Source organism: Uloborus diversus, unplaced genomic scaffold (assembly GCF_026930045.1).
Source record: "Uloborus diversus isolate 005 unplaced genomic scaffold, Udiv.v.3.1 scaffold_15, whole genome shotgun sequence".
Lineage (NCBI taxonomy): Eukaryota > Metazoa > Arthropoda > Arachnida > Araneae > Uloboridae > Uloborus > Uloborus diversus.
This window is the reverse complement of record NW_026558209.1, coordinates 3044503-3068162: the sequence shown is the minus strand read 5'-3', so window position 1 is coordinate 3068162 and position 23660 is coordinate 3044503. Positions and strand designations below refer to the sequence as shown.

The following is a 23660-nucleotide window of genomic DNA, read 5'->3' as shown; positions in this document are numbered from 1 at the left end:
TGCATGCATTTTACTAATATTATATTGAACTATAAAACTTTAAACTCGTTTTTTTCCACGATGCAATTTTTCCCGATTATTTGCATTCAAACTCTTATAAGTCAAGAACTGAAAAAGATAAAGTAATGAAATTTAGAGCATATCTTTTTCAAACAGTTTACTTTAATTTTTATTCGGCAAATTTGAAAAAAAAAAAGTTTACTTAAAAAAAATATGATTAAAAAAAAGTATCTTCGAATTTTTTGAAATTTTCCCACAAATATTTTCTATTTTTTATTGAATCAATATTTTTTAAACTGCCGAATAAAAATGAAAGCTTAGATATTTGGGCACAGTTTTTTGAAAAATTGTTTTAAATTGAACAAGAATATTTTAATTTTTAGCCATTTAAAGCAACCCCATTCAAAAAAAAAATTAAAAATAATTTTTTTTTAATATCTTTGTCATGATTTTGCTTATTAAATAGATTGTGAGTTAGTGCAAAAAATTTCAAAACTCTAAACTATTTAATAAACTTTTTTTCAAAATGTGTCCCTTAAAGTTTCAAAGTAACGGAATCGTAAAATGAGGTGTGAAAAGCAACTCACCGGGCGAAGGAGTCTTTGGCTTCGGTTTTTCTGCAAAAAGGAAAAACGCACATAAACGGATGATAAAGAAAGACACATTATACAGGGTGTCCAAAAAGTCATCGACACATTTTAAAAAAATACAGAAAATTAACACAGTGTCGTTGGGTGTTTTTCCTGAAAAAACAAGGTTTTACGCACAAAAAAAGAGTGTTTTGAATATCAAATCTGCTTCCATTAAGCATGGGGTCAGCAGTTTGCCTTAGCCCGGAAACAGCCCCGATCTACGTAAACAATGATCGGATTCTTGCTGTTAAATGTTTATTTCATAAGTTTTGCAGAATTTCGCATACATTCATCGTTAATCAGTCGACCAAAACTTCACACATAATCCCATTGTTGTAAAAATGCGAGGGCAAGGGCGCCCATATAGGGGGCAAGAGGGGGCTCCAGCCCCCCCCCCCCCTCCTTAGAAATTGGAACTTCCTTGCATTTAGTACTTTTTCATTTGCAAAAATCTAAAAACATTTATTTTCCAGCCATTAATGAATAATTTATTAAAAATGTCAAACTTTAATAACGCTAATCTGTACTGAAATCAGTTTCTATGAGGAAAACATCCTGCTAAACCATGAGGAAAATATCTGAGCCCCCCCCCCCCCCCCTTAAAATTTTGCATATGGGCGCCCTCGCAGCGAGGGTGATGCAATTTTTTTTTACCAGCACTGTAGATTGAATATTTCTAACCCTACGCATTACAATATCAAAAGTGAGGTAAGCTCTAAAAATAACGCTGGACTCTGGAAAGAGGGCGTGGCAAAAAGCGTCAACACTTGTGGCGGTCGAACCATAGACTAATAATAAGAGTAGACCGAGCTTTCCCAGACTTGCTGACGAAAAAATGGGTGCATGGATACATCATGTGACTGGTGGGAGGCTTGGCGAACACTTTGGCAGCATGGTTGCTAGATGGCAACATTATCTATAGTTTGGCACTCGACATGTATTTTAAGACGTAATGTATTTTCATTATATATTTTTTTTCCATTGAACTGTTTTTCTTTTAGTTATGCATTATTTTGACATTAGTAATTAGTTTTTGATCACAGTTTTCGGTAACTTTTATTTCATTCGGAACTGCTACGTCAGCGTTGGCGTGAACGCAATGGCGTAAACGTTTTGCGTGAACGCAAAAATGTACTAATCGGTATCTTAAATTGAAATTGTAGGTAAAAATCTTACCGTTTGCCGATTTTTTTTGGGCGCTTGCATCGTTAATTATTTATAGAGTTATTGAAATTGATTAAAGAAAATGCACAATACTATGTAAACGAAAAACTCACTATATTAACAAAATATTTACAACTTAGAATAACAAATTTACAAATCGGACTCCATAAAAGATGATTCTTCCGTGTTCCATCAATTCTATTTATTTAATTTCTCGCGGTCGCTGATCGTCTGCTACGACCAACGCCCGCTGTTGCTAGGATATCCACCAGTCACATGGTTTGGTTTATGAGCAGCAAAAGGGTTGCCATAGCTCGGTCTACTCTTATTATTAGTCTATGGGTCGAACTATATCTATGCACCCACCTGGCAGCCGTATGTGTATCTCCTGGTCGGGATAGATCCTGTCGAGGTCGAGCGAGCTCTCCTGGTAGTGCAGCACGGTGTCGAAGTTCTGATCCAGGAAGCGGTAGTCTTCTACGACCCGCAGGTCGCGGTCGATGGCCCGCCGTGCCTCGCTCAGGAAGGAGTCCTCGGGGAGGGACACTTGCCCCAGCAGTTCCCTCGACCCGGCCCCGTCGTCCACTCGGTACACCAAGTAGCGCACGTCCCGTACAGGCTCTGAAAGACGCGCCAATAAGTGAATGAACATTTTTATTCATCTGTTTTTATTTTAATTTAAAAGGCAAATCTTTATTCTTACTCTTTACTTACTTTCATTTTTTATTATATACAAGCAAAAAACGCTTTTTCTTTTCTTTTTTTATACATACACTAGCATTCCCGTACCCGGCATTGCTCGGGTAATGGAATTAGCAGGGGTTAACAGTGCTTGGTGCACCTAGTTTCGAAAATCCCCTATAATAATTACTTATTACCTATAACTTTTTCTAATTTGGGGAGGATCCCGGGGACCCTGGACTCCTTATATATATATGCCCTTGTCCTTAACCGATCTTTAACTGTTATTAACGATCCTTTTAAAGTATTGATTATCTTTGCAAACACAGGCCATCCACATTTTATTGATATACCTATGTTTAAGCAAGAACTTCTTTGTACACAACATTTTTAGTTTTTTTTCTGGTGCTAAAATTATTAAGCTGCTTGATGAACTGACTTTGGAGAAAGCTACATAACATTGGCCATGAGAAAAAAAGTCTTCTCTTAAATTGGTCCCTGCTACTTTTAATGTCTGTCCTTGTGATTTATTAATGGTTATTGCAAAGCAAACTTTAACTGGAAACTGTACTCTTCTAAATTCAAAAGGATAGTTCGCCTGTGATGTTCTTAAAAACTTCGTTTCTAGTTTTGAAGAAATGAAAGCAATAGACAGAAACATTATGATTTGACTTGAGAAAAGCCTCGAAGAACCACGTGAGAAACAAAAACAATATCAAATTTATAGTTCGCTATCGACCAAAAGTTGAGATGAAGTACTGAATAATGATTTGAATGGAGGAAAGCCTTCGAAAATAAGGGATTTGAATTCAATGACAGGTTTTAATTTCTCAGAAATTAAGAGGTTTTAATTAATTTCTCCCAAACTAATTGAGATTTCGAAAAATCCTTTCTTAGTGGTTACTTTCGTAATCATGCGGACATGCCTGCCAAATTTCAAGTCTGAAGCTTCAGCGGTTTCGGCTGTGCGTTGATATATATATATATGTATATATATATGTATATATATTATCTCAGGACATTGATTTTTATATATTAAGATATATTAAGCTTCTTTATTAATTTTATTTTTACTTATGTTTATTTTTGTTTCATTTTTGTTATTTATTGAAGTTTAATTTTCTTAATTTGTAAAATTTATTTTCAATTTAATTTAATTTTATTTATTTATTTATTTTTATTTATGTTTATTATTGTTTCATTTTTGTTATTTATTGAAGTTTAATTTTCTTAATTTGTAAAAATTATTTTCAATTTAATTTAATTAAATTTATTTATTTATTTTTATTTATGTTTATTATTGTTTTATTTTTGTTATTTATTGAAGTTTAATTTTCTTAATTTGTAAAAATTATTTTCATTATTTTCAATTTAATTTTATTTTATTTATTTATTTATTTTTATTTATGTTAATTTTTGTTTCATTTTTGTTATTTATTGACGTTTAATTTTCTTAATTTTTAAAAATTATTTTCATTATTTTCAATTTAATTTAGTTTTATTTATTTATTTACTGTAGTTTTATTTATTTATTTTTTAAACATTTATTTTTTCATTTTTTCCTAGCAAACTTAAAACAGAAATATATTTAAACACATGTACACGGCGTCCATGATTAGAAATTGACGAAAAAGAGCGAATAAAAAAGGTTCAAAATTTCGACGGCAGAGGGTGTTTTAAATGAAATTAATTTCCAATCACTAAACCTCAAATTAATGCGTTTTTTTAGCTCTGAAGGCATTTAAAACATCTCTTAAATCGTACCGCATATCACGGCACGTTCGAGGCACTTCAAAGAGCATACAAGGTAAGTGGCCACTTCAAGGTTTAAAACGCACTAGTACTGTTCGACCACGGATTGTGTGTAATCTGGCAATCTGCCAAGTAAAGACGATTCCATCTGATTCAATCTAGCAGGGGAGATGGGAAAATAGCGATGGGATTTCGATGCACGCGTTTTATCATGTCACTAGTGCCTTATTCATTTATTGCATTCTCAGAAATAAAGTAAGGGGAAACAAAGATAGTTACCATGGAAACAACAAAAAGAAAAGAAAATATTTTCATTTCGTTCAGGAACGGAAAAGCAAAATGGTAAGCTCAAAACATTGTTGTGAATAAATAAATCAATTCATTTTTGCCGTGAGAATATAGATCGAATCTATTTTAGATTTAAAAAATGTTGCTGTGAGCAAATTTTCATTTTTACAAAACTAAGGCTAAATAATAGAGAGGCAAAAGTGCACATCTGAAACAAACCAACTAACATCCCCATAAACTAATAGATACGTCCATTTCCGCCTATAAACCGGATATTAGCCTTTCCATGTAATCGATGGTCAAACAGTAGTGGCCAGTGATGTATATTTTTAAACTGTGGGTCTACGATATGTATAAATTTCTTTCGTCAAAGTACAAAAGTACTGTCTGACCATCGATTATGTGGAAAGGCTAATATCCGGTTTGCAGGCGGAAATAGATGCTTCTATTACCGTTCAGGGATGGTAGTTTCTCCGATACAGATATGCGCGTTTTTCTCTTGATTATTTCGACTCAGTTTTCTAACTTTTTCACTCTAATAATTTAAATAAATCAAAACTATATTCGTTCTTTTTTCTCACTCAAAAGTTAATGGATTTATTTTTTTACGACATAGTTTTGAGCTTACCCATTTTGCTTTTACATTTCCGAACGAAATGAAAACATTTTATTTATTTATTTATTTATTTAATTTTATTTATTTGTTTTTTTGAGCATTCATTTGACTGTGTTGATGTGCTATGATTTTATTTTCCCACCAGCACCCTCTGCTGCACCACCGTCGACCGGCTCCTCACAATGCTGCTCCTCTTGCGAGCGAAGTCTCCAGGTTGCGTCAATATCCTACACTTACACGCATACATACACGCACTTACACACACACACACACAAACACATACACACACATCACTACACACACACAAACACACACATCACTACACACACAAACACACACATCACTACACACACACAAACACATACACACACACAAACACATACACACACACACAAACACATACACACACATCACTACACACACACAAACCCATCACTACACACACACAAACACATCACTACACACACACAAACACATACACACACATCACTACACACACACAAACACACACATCACTACACACACACAAACACACACATCACTACACACACATACACACACATCACTACACACACAAACACACACATTACTACACACACACAAACACACACATCACTACACACACACAAACACACACATCACTACACACACACAAACACATACACACACATCACTACACACGCATACATACAGACACCTACACATACACACACGCCTGCACACAACTACCCACACACTAATGCTTGGACACAGACACAAACACATATGCCTACACGCACATACACATTCCCCCCTCCCCACACACACACAAACACTCATACACACAACTACCTACACTCATATCTGCACGCAGACACAAACACAAATGCCTACATATACACATACCACACACAAACACACATACCCCACACACACACTCGTGATTGCGAAAAACATAATTTGAATTCCAGATGTCAAAATTCAATTTTTTTTTTCATAGAAACTCATTTTTTTTTCTACTCTTTTATACCTCAATGAAGAGAATAAATAAATAAGGCTCTAGTGAAATTATGAAACGCGTGCATCAAAATCCCATCGCTATTTTTCCGTCTGCCCTACTAGATTCATTCATATGGAATCGCCTTAACTTGGACGATTGCCAAATTACATACAATCAGTGGGCAAACAGTAAACTTGAAGTAGCCACTACTGAAGTACTGGCAACTACTGGTGTTTTACCTTACAAAGTGCTGTCGACAGTGGAACATGTCATCTCGCGGCTCGAGAAGGTGATAGAAACATGTTGATCATGTTTTCTGATGCAAGATTTGCTTTAAAACCAACTTAAATATATATAATAAATCTGTAACTTATAAAAAAAAACTAGCTGCGTTGCCCGGCTTTGCCCGGTCCACCTTGAAAATAAAAATTGTGTCGAGTGACGTATATTCAACAATCAGGCGTAAAAAATAAATTTAAAAAAACATCATCATTTCCTTTCCAAACAATGCGACAATATTAAAATACATTTAAGAAATTAAATCCAGAAAGATGGATTTAAAATGCGTAACCATGGAAACACAAAATAAAATACGTTTAAGTAATTTAAATGCGAAAGAAAATGGTTCACAATTTGAATGGAATCGAGATTTCTTAAACTTGATTTAAAAAGGCTTGTAACTTTTTTCCTTTCGAGGTAAAAGCTTATTTTTTCGACCACAGGTCGAGTTAGATCTGGAGTAAGAAAGGTCGCTTTTTCCAATGGCGTCAAAAAGGAAGCTGTGGGACAATTCCTTCGCTTTTTATTGATTTATTAATTGAAGAAAGAACTGCCTAAATTTCAGCTAAGACTAAAAAAATCGAGCTAAAAACGCAAATAACTCCCGCCGTAATAAAGTTAGAGCATTAAAACAAATTGAGTAGAACGCGGAAAATTCTACAGTTTCTAACGATATTTAATATTACTATTTGCGAGTCATTTTTCACCCCCATATTCGGGAATTTATGTGAAAATTGGAAGTAAATTAGAATAAAAAAAGAACTATTCATGGATTTGTTTTCTAACTGTTCTGTAAACTTTCTCAGGACTTAAAGGTACAAACGGTTAAAATTTCAGCGCAATCGGCCGGGTAGTTCTCGAGTTTTGCGAGTTCAAACACACAGACGCTTTTTGGAGACTTCATTTTATACTATGTAGAGATTCGCACTCAATTCCCGCTCCCTCATTTTGCTGTACACAAAATTGCGCTCATTTCGGAGCGGTAGTTTTGCCAACTTTTAATTGGATCGTTTAATGTTAACCATTTTGACCAGTAAGTGTTGAACCAGTTTAGAAGGCAGAAATTTTAGTATTTTTCGTGATTGTTTTCAGCAGCGAAGGAATAATCAGAATTGGTTCAAACTTGAAAGATATTTGATTCATCTTTTGAAGTACACTTTTTCATTTTCTCAAGTCATTTCTGCCAGAAACAGAAAGGTTAGAAGCTGATGTCCATGGATGGTCGACAGCAGAGCTTGTTGCTTGGTGAGCATTACTCAAGTCACAATTTTTATCTGTTATCATCACATTTTTTTTATATCTTTATCGTTAACAACATATTTCCTCAGGATATAAACCTAATTTTGATTAAAACAATAAACCATTTCATGCTTTTGGGAGTTTGACTACAAAACTTACGTTTTTCTACCATTTTTGTTCATCGTTTTCGCATTAAAATTTTTTTTAACAATAATATCATTTCAGAATTAAGTTCATATAGAGTGTCATTGAATAAAGAACATTCACACAAAATTTCAGAACGATTGGTTCATAACGTTTTGTGCCAGAAAGCACACCAGTTGAAAAAAAAAAAAAAAGACGTTTCGAGAAAACGTGATCGAAAAAAAAAACTGCTGTGAGCATTTTTAAAACTTCAATTTTTTAAGTGCTAGTAGCATCGGAATTAAGCAGAATTTTGAATTGAAACTTTGGCAATATATTCTTGAATAGTTCTACTAACATTTAATAACATTTAAAAAAGAAAATGGATTTTTTGACCCGTTAAAACTGGTTTCCTCCCTTAATGAGGGACGCCCAGGACATATGCACTAACCTGGTTCGGGGTCCGAAATGGCGCCCGGCAGGAACATGTCATCCGGATCCCTATTGAGTACAAAATGGAAGAGAATACATGAAAGGCATACTGGACACTACATACTCTGAGGTATCACTGTGACAGAAAAGAAAAAAAGAAGAGTTACTCACTCTTCCTGCCTGGTCTCTGCTCTCCAGAAATCCGACGGGTCCGGCGAGGGGGGCTGCGGGGGCGTGGGGGGCGGGGGAGTGGGGAAGGTCGGCTCCGGAGAGGGGCTGGGGTAGCCTTGGGGGTCGTCCTCGTTTTCCTCCACTGTGGGCGAGACGATAAGCATAATGTGACAGAAAAAAAAGTAGAAAAGTACAATAATAAAATTGCCCTCGTGTCCCCGCCGTCGAAATAGGAGGTCTTGTTGCAATTTTGGAGAAAAGTCGCCAAATGGAACGAGTTTCGGTGAGAAATGGATGTCACCTTTTCACACGCTTTGTGGATGGATGTCCCGGCACATGCGCGGAGTCACGTGGTTACTTTCCATTTCTCGCTAAGTAAGTTGTCTTGCCTTAAGTCTTGGTTTCCTAGGAGCGAACACGCCGATCGTAGTCGTTGCTCCTCGTCGAGGCGAAAACTTGTTTCTTCTGCGCATGCGCGCCCGAGCTTAATCGACGCCGTGAATGGCCACGCCGGAATCCTTTTGACTTTGATTTCAGCGTCACGGCGAGGAGCGACGTCGAAGATCTGCGATTCGATTCTAGGAAACTAAGACTTTAAATGTGTCGACGTTTCAAAAAAGTTTGACTGGCTTCAAGACCTTATGTTCGATAATGGGGGGGGGGGGGCAGCTCAAACATTTTTTGCATTAAAAAGTTCTCAATACGCTCTTCCAACAATTGCCACCTACGACACACAAAGGAAGGGGGTTTTAAGTTTGACGTGTGTGTGTATTTGTGTAAGTGTGTGTCTGTGTATCTGTCTGTGGCACTCTAGCGCCTATACGTATGGACCGATTTTGAAAAAAAAATTGTTCGAATGGATAGATGACCGAGAATGTTCTTAGCTAGAATTCGTCATCGGATGACATTAATTAACGAATTTATTAAATTAAAACCTTTTAAAGGTTTTTCGTGATTTTTGCAGTGAAAATATATTTAAAACTTTTTAAATTTAGTACCAAAATAAAGAGTTTTTTTTTTCTGTGTCTGATAGAATGTGTTTGGAACTTCCACGTTACGTGGAATTGAAAATATAACGCTTTTTAAAGCGATATGACGTCATTCTCCAATATGACTTTTCCAATATGACGTCATTCTATAATTCATGGGAATTTACTATTTTTTTCATATCTGTATATGATTCCTTGTTTTGTTCATTGCATAAACATATTTGCTACTTTACTGACTCATTTCTTGTCAATCAAAGCAGTACTTATCCCTTTTTTCGCAGTTTAAGCATTGGTTTTCAATTAGCGAATCGCCGACCTTCGGCGCCGAGAGGAAAACTTGATTCTTCTGAGCATGCGCGCCCGAGCGAAATCAACGTCGTGAGTGGCCACGCCGGAATCACTTGACTTTGGTTTCAGCGTGGCTTTGGAGCAGCGACGCCAAAGCTCGGTGATTTCGCTTCTAGGAAACCAGGGCTTTACCTCTTCGTGCTTAACTTTTGGCAGTGAGTGTATTATTTTTGAGCAATCACGATTGCTTATTGCTTTCATTTGACTGTTTTGATGTGCTATCATTTTATTTTCCCGCCAGCGCCCTCTGCAGCATCACCGTCGACCGGCTCCTCACGATGCTGCTCCTCTAGCGAAAGCCGTCTCCAGGTTGCATCCATATTCTACACACGCATACATACACGCACGTACACACACACATATATATACATACACCTACACACACAAACACATACACACACGCATACATACAGACACCTACACATACACACAAACACACATACACACAACTACCCACACATTCATGCCTGCACACAGACACAAACACGTATGCCTACACACACATACACATACCCCCCGAAACACAAACACACATACCCCACACACACACATGCCTTCATACACACACACTCGTGACTGCGAAAAATGTAATTTGCATTCAACAGGTCAAAATTCAAATTAATTTTTTTATCTTTGTATGTTTTTGCTTTTTTTAGAAATTTTATTTATTTTTTTTTCCATTTTTTTATAATTTTTATTCTTTTACGTTTTGATTCATTTATTTACTTTTTTAATTTAGCTTTGTCAAGTTTTTTTTATTTTATTTTATTTATATATTTTGATTATTTTTGTCTTCATTTCATTCTTTATTTTATTTATGTTTTATTTTTATTGTATTGAAATTTAACTTAAAAAAATGTTTTTTTTATTTACTTTTATTTATTTTACGAGAGAGTTTTTCCAGTGAGCCCCACTTAAGACAAACCACGTGATCTCTACGCAAGCCGCTGTAAAGACCGTGCTGCTCTTTTCGGTAAAGATCACGAAATTTCTCTCTCTTTTTTCGATTAACTAAACCTTGAAATATCTTCAATCGTAAATACGCAATAGTATCGTCAACCATGCGTTGCTATCTTTTCTATCCAAGATTCAATTTTTGAACATTTTGACCTAACGCCTTTTGGAAGCAAGTTCTCTATTTCTCATTCTTTTGAAAGACGATTTTTCGTTTTACCGATGGCTTCCCTCATTTAATTGTCTGATCATTTGAAATTTTTGAGTAAAAAAAATCAATGAGTAGAACAAGCGAAAGAGCGTATTTATCATAAGATCATTTTCATAAGATCTTTAAGTCGAAGTTTTACCAAAACAGGGTTGCCACGCCACAGGGAAACCTGAAGAAACAGGGAAAACATAGGGAATTCAAAAATCAACAAAAAAACAGGGAAAATCCAGGGAATTCAAAAATCAACAAAAAAACAGGGAAAACACAGGGAATTCAAAAATCAACAAAAAAACAGGGAAAACACAGGGAATTCAAAAATTAACAAAAAACAGGGAAAACACAGGGAATTCAAAAATCAAAAAAAAAACAGGGAAAACACAGGGAATTCAAAAATCAACAAAAAAACAGGGAAAACACAGGGAATTCAAAAATCAACAAAAAAACAGGGAAAATCCAGGGAATTCAAAAATCAACAAAAAAAACAGGGAAAATCCAGGGAATTTCGAAAATTTCCTCAAAAACCTGGAAAATACAGGGAATTTTTTTTCCCTTCTTAAAAAAAAGTTACAAAAATCAATTCCCAAACATATAAACTACCAAAAATTAAATAAATAGTAATAATTATAATGAGAATATTAATAAAGTTCAGAAATAAAGTAAAATAAAAAATGGTCATTTTGCTTGAAAGTTTTTTTTTTAAAGTAAATATTAAAATATTTATCATACAAATAGAATCTTGAATTTCATGATCATTTAGAGTGCATGAAATGAGTCGTCAATAATCATTGTTCTGGGTCACTTATACACTTTTAGGTCCATGGCTAAGAGAAGTTTTTTTTTTTTTTTTTTTGAATGAGAAGTTGAATATATTCAACCACCACGCTATTCTTTCAGTTATTATGAATTCTTATTTATTTTCCCTTATTTATTTAGAAATGTGTGTTTCGTTTTTTTACCCTGTGGTGAAATTATCAAGATATTAATGTTCTTTTCCAAATAATCAGTGCTCACTCGTTTGTAATGTTTTATTTTCATACAGGGAAAACACAGGGAATTTTTTTCCCGAAATTGAGTGGCAACCCTGCAAAAGCAACACATTAAAATGTCTGTCGGGAAATGGGAGGTATCACGTGACTTCGCCGTCTGCATGTAGCAGGACATCCATCTGCAGAGCGAGTGAAAAGTGTCGCCCACCGAAACTCGCTAAACGTGACGTTGTTTTTCTAAACATTTCGGCAGACTTTAAGACCTCGTATTTCGACAATGGGGAGACGAGGGCAACTAACGGATGCTTCCAGAAGCGTGTTTTTTCATGTGCTTTTGTCAGCTAATTATTTAGATTTCCTTCATTATTACACTCTCTTATGATTTCTTGATCAGAAAAAAAATGAAAGTTGATTTCTATTTAGATTAACAAAGAAAAAATTTATTTCAGTTACTTTAATGAAATAATTACTATTAATATGAATATGGGTGTTCCGTTTTAACCTGCAAGACCTCTAATGTCACAATTGTTAGTCATAGATACAGACTTTCAAATGTTCAAAATTAGATGCAGAGTTAAGATATTGAAAGTTTGAAGCAAAAATAAAAATGGGACAAAAATTACAAAATTTAACTTTTTATACGAGCCCCAGGTCCCCTAACTCATATTTAGAGAAATAATATCCATTGAAAACTATTACTGACACAATAAACAAGACATTTGAGCAGCCAAAACTCAAGGAGATGTTCCAGTTCAAAGTTTTAAGGGACCGTACATAAGATGGCATTGGAACTTATCGCCCTTTCAGAAGAATGACAGGTCGTCAATGTAAGAAAAACAAGGCATTTATATTTTTCATTGCTATTCAAAAATAAATGCAAATGTTATGCCGTGATACGAAGAAACACACGGCGAAGCCTCGAACAATTTGAAAAACCGCACTCTATGCACACGAATAATAATAACACATGTTAATTAGTATATTTTCCCCCAAAAGGCGTTATTGACGGCGAGTGAAAGTGGTGAAAGTCACAAAACGTTGCGTTTCATTTCTCGGTAAATATTGGTCGTACTAAATTCAAACTTTTTGTGCTGGAATTGTTTTTCAATGGAGATTATTTCCCTAAATACAGTCGGACCTCCATATATCGAAGTAGCAAATAGCCGGAAAAAAATTCGATGTATAGAAATTTCGATATATGGAAATTACCTTATTTTATCCTAAAACATTAAAATTAAAGCTCATTTTCGTGCATGAAACCTAATTTCTAATTGATACGAGCATCGGATTAAATGAAAGTTAATCATTAAAAAAATAACAGAAATGACATTTTTGCGCCTTCATACATCTTCATTCTTCTTCAATTCAACTCGATCCCCAACATGAGGGGATTTTCGTTTTGACAAATCGAGAGAAAAGTAAAAAATTAATCTACTTAACTTGGATGATTTTTACTGCTGCTAAAACGACTAGGAAAGATAATCAACAGACAAAAGGGATAACTTGAAACTGATTTTACAGTGCTACTGGTTACAACTAAGATGTGAAATAAACTTGAGGGAATTTAAGAACTCCAGAATGGAACAACGACCTATCGACACACCCCTCAACCCCAGATTCCTTATGAGTTTCGTAGCAACCTTTAGTGAACATCATTTTCTCCCCTGACCTTCATTTTTCATGAGACAAACAGTCTAAAGTGGAAAAAAAATGTACGAATGTCTCGAAAAAAAATTCGATATATAGAGATTTTTTCGATATATAGAAACAATTTTTCTATGTAATGAACATAGAAATTTGCTGGGATTTCGATGTGTAGAAAATTTCGATATGTGGAAGTTCGATATATGGAGGTTCGACTGTATAAGTTAGGGGACATAGGGCCCGTATAAAAAGTTACAGTTCGTATTTATCGACTTATTTCTATTTTCACTTCAAACTTTCAATATCTTAACTCTGCATCTGATTTTGAACATTTTTGTAATTGAAAGTATACATCTAGTACTAACGGTTGCGAAAATAAAGGTCTTGCAGGTTAAAACGGAACGCTTTGTATACATATTGCAGGATCACTCTATTAAGTGGTAAAATAGAAATCGGATTTTCTTTCCCTTTCAATATCTGGCGTTAGACTACTCTCTTTGATTCTATTTTTCGGACTACTATTTATTCGCGTTCTAATTCTCGCTAAATAACTCACATAAAAAATTTGTTTTCTCCCATAAAAAATTAAAATTAATTAATAAAATTAAATGAATGAAAAATATTAACATCGAGTGTCATCCATTCCGTGTTAAAAAATAAAAGTATTTGTACTTGAACGGATGAATAAAAAGTATTTGTATCAACGATTGAAAATTTGAACAAGACATATCGATTCCGAGTCACTACTGACTACAACTGTATTTATGTCGAGGACTGCATACTAAGTGCCTTGCCTCCATTATTTTTTATACCGATAGATGGCAGCACCATCACCGGATCGAACAGTTAATGAGAATTTAGAACTAGTCCAGGAGCTAATAGCTAGCACCCCCAGAGGTATCGTTTCAGATGGAGGACATTGAGAACACGAGCCTATTTAACGTCGCCCAGTCCCCTTTCATGACGACGGTGGATCTTCGACCGTCGAGGTTCGAACTCAGGATCCTCCGGCCCCGAATCGGACACTCTACCGGTCGGGCTACCACGGCCCAACAAGACATATAAACACATAAATAGGAATTGTGGTAACTGATAGTAGAAATTGAAACAAGAATAGAACATACACAATGGTTGAAGAAAAATGGTGAGAGTGATTTTCATCGAAACAGTGAAAGGAGAGTGATGACAAGAAAGAAAACATCACAGTGACGGCAAAGCTGAAGATGAGAGAACATGGGTGGTCATTCCAAGCTCGTCAACTTGCGAGATCGAGATTTTCGCTCACGTGATCGGTTGTGACGTAGAAATGTCGCAAAGTAGCATTTTAATCTACTCGAACTTAGCTTGCGGCGACGTTCGAGTAGATTAGAGTACTACTTTACGACATTTCTACGTCACAACTGATCACGTGAGCGAGAATCTCGATCTCGCAAGTTGACGAGCTTGGAATGACCGCCCTCTGAAGGTGTAGCAGTGTCATTGGCCAAGCCGTATATTGGCCTACCCCCACTTTGAAAAGGCGGTTCAGTTTGGATTTTTATATGCAGAGCGTACGACAAAAAACTTCAATGGTCTTTTTACACGATGCAATTATCTGCAACTTTTTCCTGCAACTCCATGCGTTTCTACAGGGAAAAATGGCTTGAAGTCGCCGACAATTGCATGCAATAATGGGGTGGTTTCCTTCAGTCAAAAGTACTTCTTTCAGTCATTGAAATGGATAAAATGAGCAAAAAAGAATAACATAGACCCAGAAAATACTTTCATTTTCCCAACATTTATTTTAATCATTTTTTTTTAAATGTCCGATTTTGCAAACAAGGCGTGGTCTTGATGACGTCACAAATGATGCACTTTGCCGCACTGATTGATGCACTTTGATGCACTTTGATTGCTCTGCGAGTGGACGAAGAAGGTTGCAAAAGGTTGCTGCAACTAAAGTCGCACCGTGTAATAAGACCACGACACTTCTAAACATTAATAACAAAAATAATAACCATCCGTTAGCGTAATAGTACTCTTTTAGAAAACAAGAAACCGAAAAAGGATTGTGATATATGTTTTGCCGCATAAATCATTTGCCTTCGTTTTTAGCCTGTCGGCATTTAAATAGTTGTTGTTACTTCGTTAAATGTTCAAACCATCTGATCACTAAGATAAATAAATACCTTTGTGCTGAACAGTAAAGTAAGACAAAACAACGTTAGATGAAGCACAAATTTGCAAATTACAGCAGACACGTGTTTCGGCGTTACAGGGAACGCTTTTTCAATGCAAAAAATAATGAGCTTATGGATGAAAAGACATCCGCCAAAAGCCAAGAGCAGATAAGCATGCAGCTTAAAAGATAAAAACAGCGGATTAGCCAAACACCATTTCTTTCTGGGTTCGTACCTAAGAGAAAGCTCTTGGCCTTTGCTTGCATTCCTATTGGTTCCGGATCGGTTTATAACTTTGTCATTGGTGTTTGGCTAATCCGCTGTTTTTATCTTTTAAGCTGCATGCTTATCTGCTCTTGGCTTTTGGCGGATGTCTTTTCATCCATAAGCTCATTATTTTTTGCATTGAAAAAGCGTTCCCTGTAACGCCGAAACACGTGTCTGCTGTAATTTGCAAATTTGTACTTCATCTAACGTTGTTTTGTCTTACTTTACATCTGATCACTGTTTCCTGCTGGATTACTGGATACCTTTAGAAAAATGGATGGGAACATCACTGTAAACGGGTCGTTGGTGCATTGCATTTAGTTCCGCCTTAGCCCCGCCTCAAGGACGGCAACAAACTGCGCAAGCGTAATGTTGTTGGTGACGTGCATAAAGCTTGAGTTAGAGAGGAGTGGATCAAGTAAACAGTGTATTCAGTAAGTTACCGCCCTAAAGCCAGACCTAAGGCAGAAATACTTAAAATACACCGCCAGCTCAGTCAATTCCAGCCGAGGACTGCCGTTTCGTGCTTATTAGCACTCATCAGCCCGGCAGAGGAAAGTGACTGAGCTGGAGATGGAAAACCTCTTGAGGAAGCCAAGAGTGCCAAACAAACTGGTAGCTAGTACAGAATCAGCACTGACCAGACCGAAACAATGGTTCGGTTCAACTCGAAGATTGAAGGCAAGGCAGGTATACTCAGTAAGTTCTGGTAACTAATACAGAATTAGCACTGACCAGACGGTCACTCGTCTGGTCAGTGCTAATTCTGTATTAGCTACCAGTTTGTTTGGCACTCTAGGCTTCCTTAAGAGGTTTTCCACCTCCAGCTCAAGTCACTCCTATGCCGGGCTGATGAGTGCTAATAAGCACGAAACTGCAGTCCTCGGCTGGAATTGACTGAGCTGGCAGTGCATTTCATGCAAGCGGAAACAACCAACTCTAGGTAAACGCCACGAGATTGAATTGCTAATCGGCCGACAGTTGGGTGTTTCTCCGATAAGTTGAAGCTTGATCTTGATCCTACTTATTTCCGTTTGGGATCATTTGTATTAAGTAGGTTACTTTCCTTTCCTTCCGACTCAAAACTCGTCTCTTTTTCAGTGAAACTCTCTAAAATGCGATAAACATGGTTAACGTCAAAGCTCAACTAATCAGCGCCATGTTATACTTATCGGAGAGTATTGTTAAAACACAACTTATCAGCTCCACGTTATACTTTCCACAGCCACGTTATACTTATCAAAGCCCATTGCCAAGATTAAAACTCAACTTATCAGCGCCCATTGTCAAGGTCAGAGTTCAACTTATCAGCACCTCATTACACTTAACAGAAACCATTGTCAAGGTCATAGTTCAACTCACCAGCGCCACATTACACTTGAACTCTGACCTTGACAATGGTCTCTGTTAACTTATCAGCACCTCATTGTACTGAACAGAGACCATTGTCAAGGTCAAAACTCCACGTTTCAGCGCCACTTTACGTTAATGTTATCAGAGCAACATTATACTTATCGAAGCCCGTTGTCAAGGTCAAAGCTGAACTCATCGGAGCCACAGTACGCTTAAAATCGGAACCCATTGCTTGAGCTCAAGGTCGAAGCTCAACTTATAAGGGCCACATCATGGTAGCCGCAGTGACCCGAAGATACGGACCAGGGTGGTCATTCCAAGCTCGTTAACTTGCGAGATCGAGATTTTCGCTCACGTGATTGGTTGTGAAGTTGAAATGTCACAAAGTTGCATTTTAATCTACTCGAACGTAGCTTGCGGCTAGGTTCGAGTAGATTAGAAAACTACTTTGGGACATTTTTACATCACAACATATCACGTGAGCGAGAATCTCGATCTCGCAAGCTGACGAGCTTGGAATGACCGCCCATGCCGTATTCGTTGCCACGATAAGATTGAGAGTTCAGTTTTGTTTTGCTTATATCTTAGCAGCAGCCACAAGCAAAGTCGTTCGTGTCGTGCATAAAGCTTGAGACGTACAGGGGTGCAACCACTGCCCTGTGAACACTCGGTGCATGTGATGTGAGGTGAGTGCGCCACCTGGCGGCTCACTCTCCTCATGTTTGCAACAGTCTAAATCACCCCAATGATCGCTGTCCGTTTCGAAACTTGCCAAAGTGTGGAAGGTTCTGAAGCTCAGGACGAGTAGGCGCCACTAAGCTCGTGGCGACTAAAAATATTAGAATTGTTCGCCATCCGGTCGCCACTGCTCCAACCACCGCCTATGTTATTGATAAGCAGGGGTGCCCACAAGGGGGGTTTATGGCGCAAGTTGCGCCATCAAAATTTTTGGGGAGGATTTTTTAAATTGCTTTTTATTATGTATTTATTGATTTATTTTTAATTGAAATTGATATTTATTTTATTTTATTTTGTTTATTTTTCATTTCATTTATTTAGTTTGCATGTGTGTGTCATTGGCCAAGCACAGAAATTTTCTAATAAAATAGTAATAATAATTAAAAATAATTAAATACATAAATAAATTTAAAAAATATTTAAAATAATAAATAAATAAATAATATATTAAAAATAATAAATAAATAAATAATATATTGAAAATAATAAATAAATAAAAAATATATTAAAAATAATAAATAAATAAAAATTATTTATAAAAAAATAAATAACATAAAAAAGAGCTAAAAACAAAAGGGGGTGGGGTGAGGAGAGAGAGTTGAGGAAAATTTTGGGGGGATGGGCACCCCTGATTGATAAGCTTTAAAGCCATAAACACAGCGCACCCAAAAAATACCCCCTATGCAAAAAAAGATCGGTTTCGATGATTTTTAAACTATTTTAGGAGGAAATATCACCATGAGTCTCCCAACTTGCTCCTAATGTTCATACTTTTGAACTTTGAACCTCTCTAGACTCTCTAGACTTTGAACCTCAATGGCTCGTCTTTCTCCAAATAAAAATAATGGCTATGAAACTGTTGGCAGCTGAACAGAAATGGGGAACGCCATTTCCAAAGAGTGGGACGTAATGGGGGGGGGGGGGCTCATATTTAGATTTAGAGGGTCATTTTCAGGGCTCGCCGATATATATCGGTCGATATATGTCCATGATATATATCACGATATAGTATATCCGATATTTATTCTGAAAATATCATGATATTTTGATATTTTCGATTTATTTTTCCAACTATGGTATTTTCAGCATAAAAAGTATATATATGTATTAATTATATTAATATTATGAATTTATTGTTAAAAATTATCCAAATGTAATATACTATATGTATATGATATAATTAATGTGATGCAATAACATAATATTCCTTTTTATTTTATAATTGCAAAGGTATTAGTAATGTGGCCATTTTAATACAGATTTAAAATGCCCAGTTGAAAATTAAAAGTTGGTCAGAAGAAAGGAAAAGGTCATGTGGCTGCACAATGGCAAATGCATATTTTTTTTTTAATTTCTGATCTTCTAATTTTGTACAAGAAGATAACAAAAGAAAAATGAGTGAAGCAGCAAATGCTTTTATCAGTAACTCAATTAAAGTACGTAAATATTTACATTAATTTTATATTTTTATGTATAATGAAAGAAACATTAATTTTAAGTATATATAATATAATCTTTATCTTTACTAATAATAAAGCTGAAAGTCTCTCCGTCTGGATGTCTGGATGTCTGTGACGCGCATAGAGCCTAGACCGTTCGGCCGATTTTCATGAAATTTGGCACAAAGTTAGTTTGCAGCATGGGGGTGTGCACCTCGAAGCGATGTTTCGAAAATTCGATGTGGTTGTTTTTTTATTCCAATTTTAAGAAAAAAACTATCATAAATTACGAAATTATCATAACGTGGAACCGTAACATGGGCACAAGCCAATTGGCGAGATACGAAATTATCATAACGTGGAACCGTAACGTCGGTACAAGCCAATTGGCGAGAAAATTCACCATACATTATTTGTAAATATACAGGCGAACCAAAAGACCTTTTAATTTTTCTATTACGGACGAAGCCGTGCGGGTGCCCCTAGTAATATTATAAAAAAAATAACCAACAGTGATTTGAAGATGCAGTTACTATAATTTAAAGGGATTGAAAATATCGGATATATATCAAAATATCGGATATTTTTGATATTTTCGAAAATATCATGATATTTTCGAACCCTTGTCGTTTTACATAAGAATCAGCACGACTGATATCAGGATCATTTTGAAGGGTTTATCGCTGCCGCACAATGTCGTCAGTTATACAGTGAAATCCCCCGTTGCAGAGCTGTTTCACAGTATTTTGAACAATTATGTAGGGCCCGTAACTTTTTTTTTTGTTGAGCAATCACGATTGCTTATTGTTCTCACTTGACTGTTTTTGGCGTTCGTATGATTTTATTTTCCCGCCAGCACCCTCTGCCAGCACCACCGTCGGCCGGCCTCACGATGCTGCTCCTCTAGCGAAAACCTTCTCCAGGTTGCGTCAATGTCCTAAACTTACACGCATATATACACGCACCTGCACATATACGCACATTCATACACCTACACCTACACATACACACGCATACATACAGACACCTACACATACACACAATTACCCAAACACTCATGCCTGCACACAGACACAAACACACATACCTACACACACATACACATACCCTCCCCCACACACATACACACCACTACCCACACACACACAAACACACATGCCTACACACACATACACATACCCCCCACACACACAAACATAACCCCTCCCCCCACACACGCCTACATACACACACACACACACATGCCTTCACACACATACAAATACCCCCCCACACACAAACATAAACCCTTCCCCCACACACACCTACATACCCACACACATACACACAACTACCCACACACACACAAACACACATGCCTACACACACATACAAATACCCCCACACACACAAACATAACCCCTCCCCCCACACACGCCCACATACACACACGCACACACACACATGCCTTCACACACATACAAATACCCCCCCCCACACACACACAAACATAAACCCTCCCCCCACACACGTCTACATACACACACACTCGTGATTGCGAAAAACATAATTTGAATTCAAGATGTCAAAGTTCAAATTAATTGTTTTTCATTTTTTTTTGTTTGTTTGTGGCATAACCATTTAATTTACTGTTTGATTAGCACATCCTACAATTTTGAATCAGTCCTGCCAACACACAAACTCAGATTAAAATATCGTACCAATCAAGCGGTACATTAAACAGTTATGGCGAAAAAAGGGTCATGTTACAAATACAAATGTGACGACCAGCAACAGGCTCTGGGCCCAGCTAGGCTGGTCCTAGTCAATTTATGAGTCCCCAATTAAAAGATCAACGACCCTCTTAAAGCTATCCACTCCTTTGCTCGTTACCACCTCTTCCGGTAAGCTGTTCCAAGTGCCCACGACCCTACTAAAGTAGTAGCTTTTCTTCATTTAACAGGGGGATTGCGAGTTCGTCAAAAACTACCTGAAAGTTTCGAAGCGACAACGGGGGGGGGGGGGGGGTAATCTTTGGCCAATATTACTTAAGTGCACCTATGCCATAGTATTAAATAGTTCAATAATCAGAGTCAAAATAGTGTGTGTACATGTGATTAAATTTTTAACGGGTTACAAAGTTACTTTTGAGCTGGTGTTATACAAAATTATCTTGACATTTGTCCATCTTAAGGGATAGCTGTCCATCTTAAGGCTCTTGCAGGTATATTTGATGGGTATTATATCATTTTTTAAAAATTGCGGAGGTAGGGAGATAAAAGCATAACAAAAAAAACCGTAATTCCGGTATTTTCGGACATAAAAATACCGGAAATACTTCCGGAAATTCGGTAAAATACCGAAACACAATCACCCCTGAGTACTTTAGTGAAAAATAGGGGGCCGTGGTAGCCCGATCGGTAGAGTGTCGGATTCGGGGCCGGAGGGTCCTGAGTTCGAACCTCGATGGTCGTCATTAAAGGGGACTGGGCAACGTTAAATAGGCTCGTGGTCTCAATGTCCTCCAAGTGAAACGATACCTCTGGGGGTGCTAGCTATTAGCTCCTGGACTAGTTCTACATTCTCACTAACTGTTCGATCCGGTGATGGTGCTGCCATCTATCGGTATATAAAATAATGGAGGCAAGACACTTAGTATGCAGTCCTCGACATAAATACAGTTGCAGTCAGTTGTGACTCGGAATCGCAATCGTAGTGAAAAATAGACGCGTTATTGGCTCGGATTTTAGTTGGACTATTTTTGAAAAAGTACTAAGAAAGTTTCTCTACTCAACTTAGCGCCAATTGCCCCTCCTTATTTTCCGAAACAGACGTAAAAATTGTCAGAGTCGGAGCTCAACTTCTCACAGCCTCACAATACAGGCAGCCAACTCCAGTTAAGCCACAGAATAGGCTGCCTGTGGACTGCCAGGGGAATAGGCGTCCTGCTTACGGACTCTACATCTGTCCGAAACACTGTGAAATAGCCCTACAACGAACTTTGTTCATTGTAACGGAAATTTCATTGTAATGCAATTTTAGCTGGGTAACGATAATGGGGTTGTTTCCTTCAGTCAAAAGTAGTACTTTTTGTCACTGAAATTGATAGAATGAGCAAAAAAAAAAAAAAAAACATGGACCCAGAAAATACTTTCATTTTCCCAACAGTTATTTTTTAATTATTTTTTTTGAAATGTCCGATTTTTCAAACAATTCGTGGTCTTGATGACGTCACAAATGATGCTCTTAGGCGCATCTTTCTACCACGCTTCCACGTTATGATGATCAAGAAGCGAATTAAAATTGCGCTCTACGCTTGCTATCAACCCTATCGTTGCCCATACACGTGAGTAAAGATGCAAATTAAATATTTTGCACTCTGAATGGCATTTCATCATGTGGTGTCATCGGCAGAAGCGTAAACAATGAAAGCTCACCGATTTAAGTAATTTTCTTTTAAAAATATTAAACTTAAACAAATGATTTAAAAAATGGTCAGATCCTATGTTTTTAAGCATGCTCTTTCAGAAAAAAAATACTTTTAAAATTTTGGAAACGACCCCATTCAATCTGAATTGAAACGTTACTTCGCTGAAACGAATATTCCGTTGTAACGTTGTTCTTGATAACGGGAAGGAAAAAACGTTTCTCTATTTTTATATATAATCGCCATCTTTTTCTGTGCAGTATTGTCGACGGTTCTGTATCGAGTGTCACAGAATTCCACCGCACACCCGCTGAAGAAGCATTTCAACCCCTTTTACTTCCTTTTACAAAAAAGGAAGTATTGTATTCGCGAAAAAATTTTCATTAAAAAATCGGCCTTCATTTCCATTTTGCTCACCCCCGAATGAATGTTGAGTTTATTTTTCAACACGACCACACGTGGATATGTGCCTAGGAACCTACAGACACCCGAAACATCCATTTTGACGATCCCCGAGTTAATTACGACGCGTTTTCTCGTGACGTCTGTATGTACGTATGTGCGTATGTGTGTATGCATGTCGCATAACTCAAGAACGGAATGTTCTAGAAAGTTGAAATTTGGTACTTAGACTCTTAGTGGGGTCTCGTTGTTCACCTTTCTTTTTGATTTCATTTGGATGCTCCAAAGGGGGTCTTTTGCCCCTTTTTGGGGGGAAATCATTGTTAATTTCGATGTAAACACAAGTGGTGTTATCATTTGGCGGACACTTGGCGATATATTGCCCGTCTTTTGGTCGCCAAGTTTTGT

General features: G+C 36.8%; 1 protein-coding gene across 1 annotated transcript in view; it reads right to left on the bottom strand.

Moving 5' to 3' along the window:
• Positions 1-543: 543 nt before the first annotated feature.
• LOC129233047 (uncharacterized) overlaps positions 544-23660 on the bottom strand; it is a 31162-nt gene continuing 8045 nt past the window's right edge. The window contains exons 5-8 of the mRNA XM_054867129.1: positions 8357-8498; positions 8205-8254; positions 2163-2417; positions 544-617 (exon numbers count right to left, since the gene is read on the bottom strand). Coding sequence (XP_054723104.1) covers positions 544-617; positions 2163-2417; positions 8205-8254; positions 8357-8498 — 521 coding nt within the window. The remainder of the gene's footprint in view (positions 618-2162; positions 2418-8204; positions 8255-8356; positions 8499-23660) is intronic.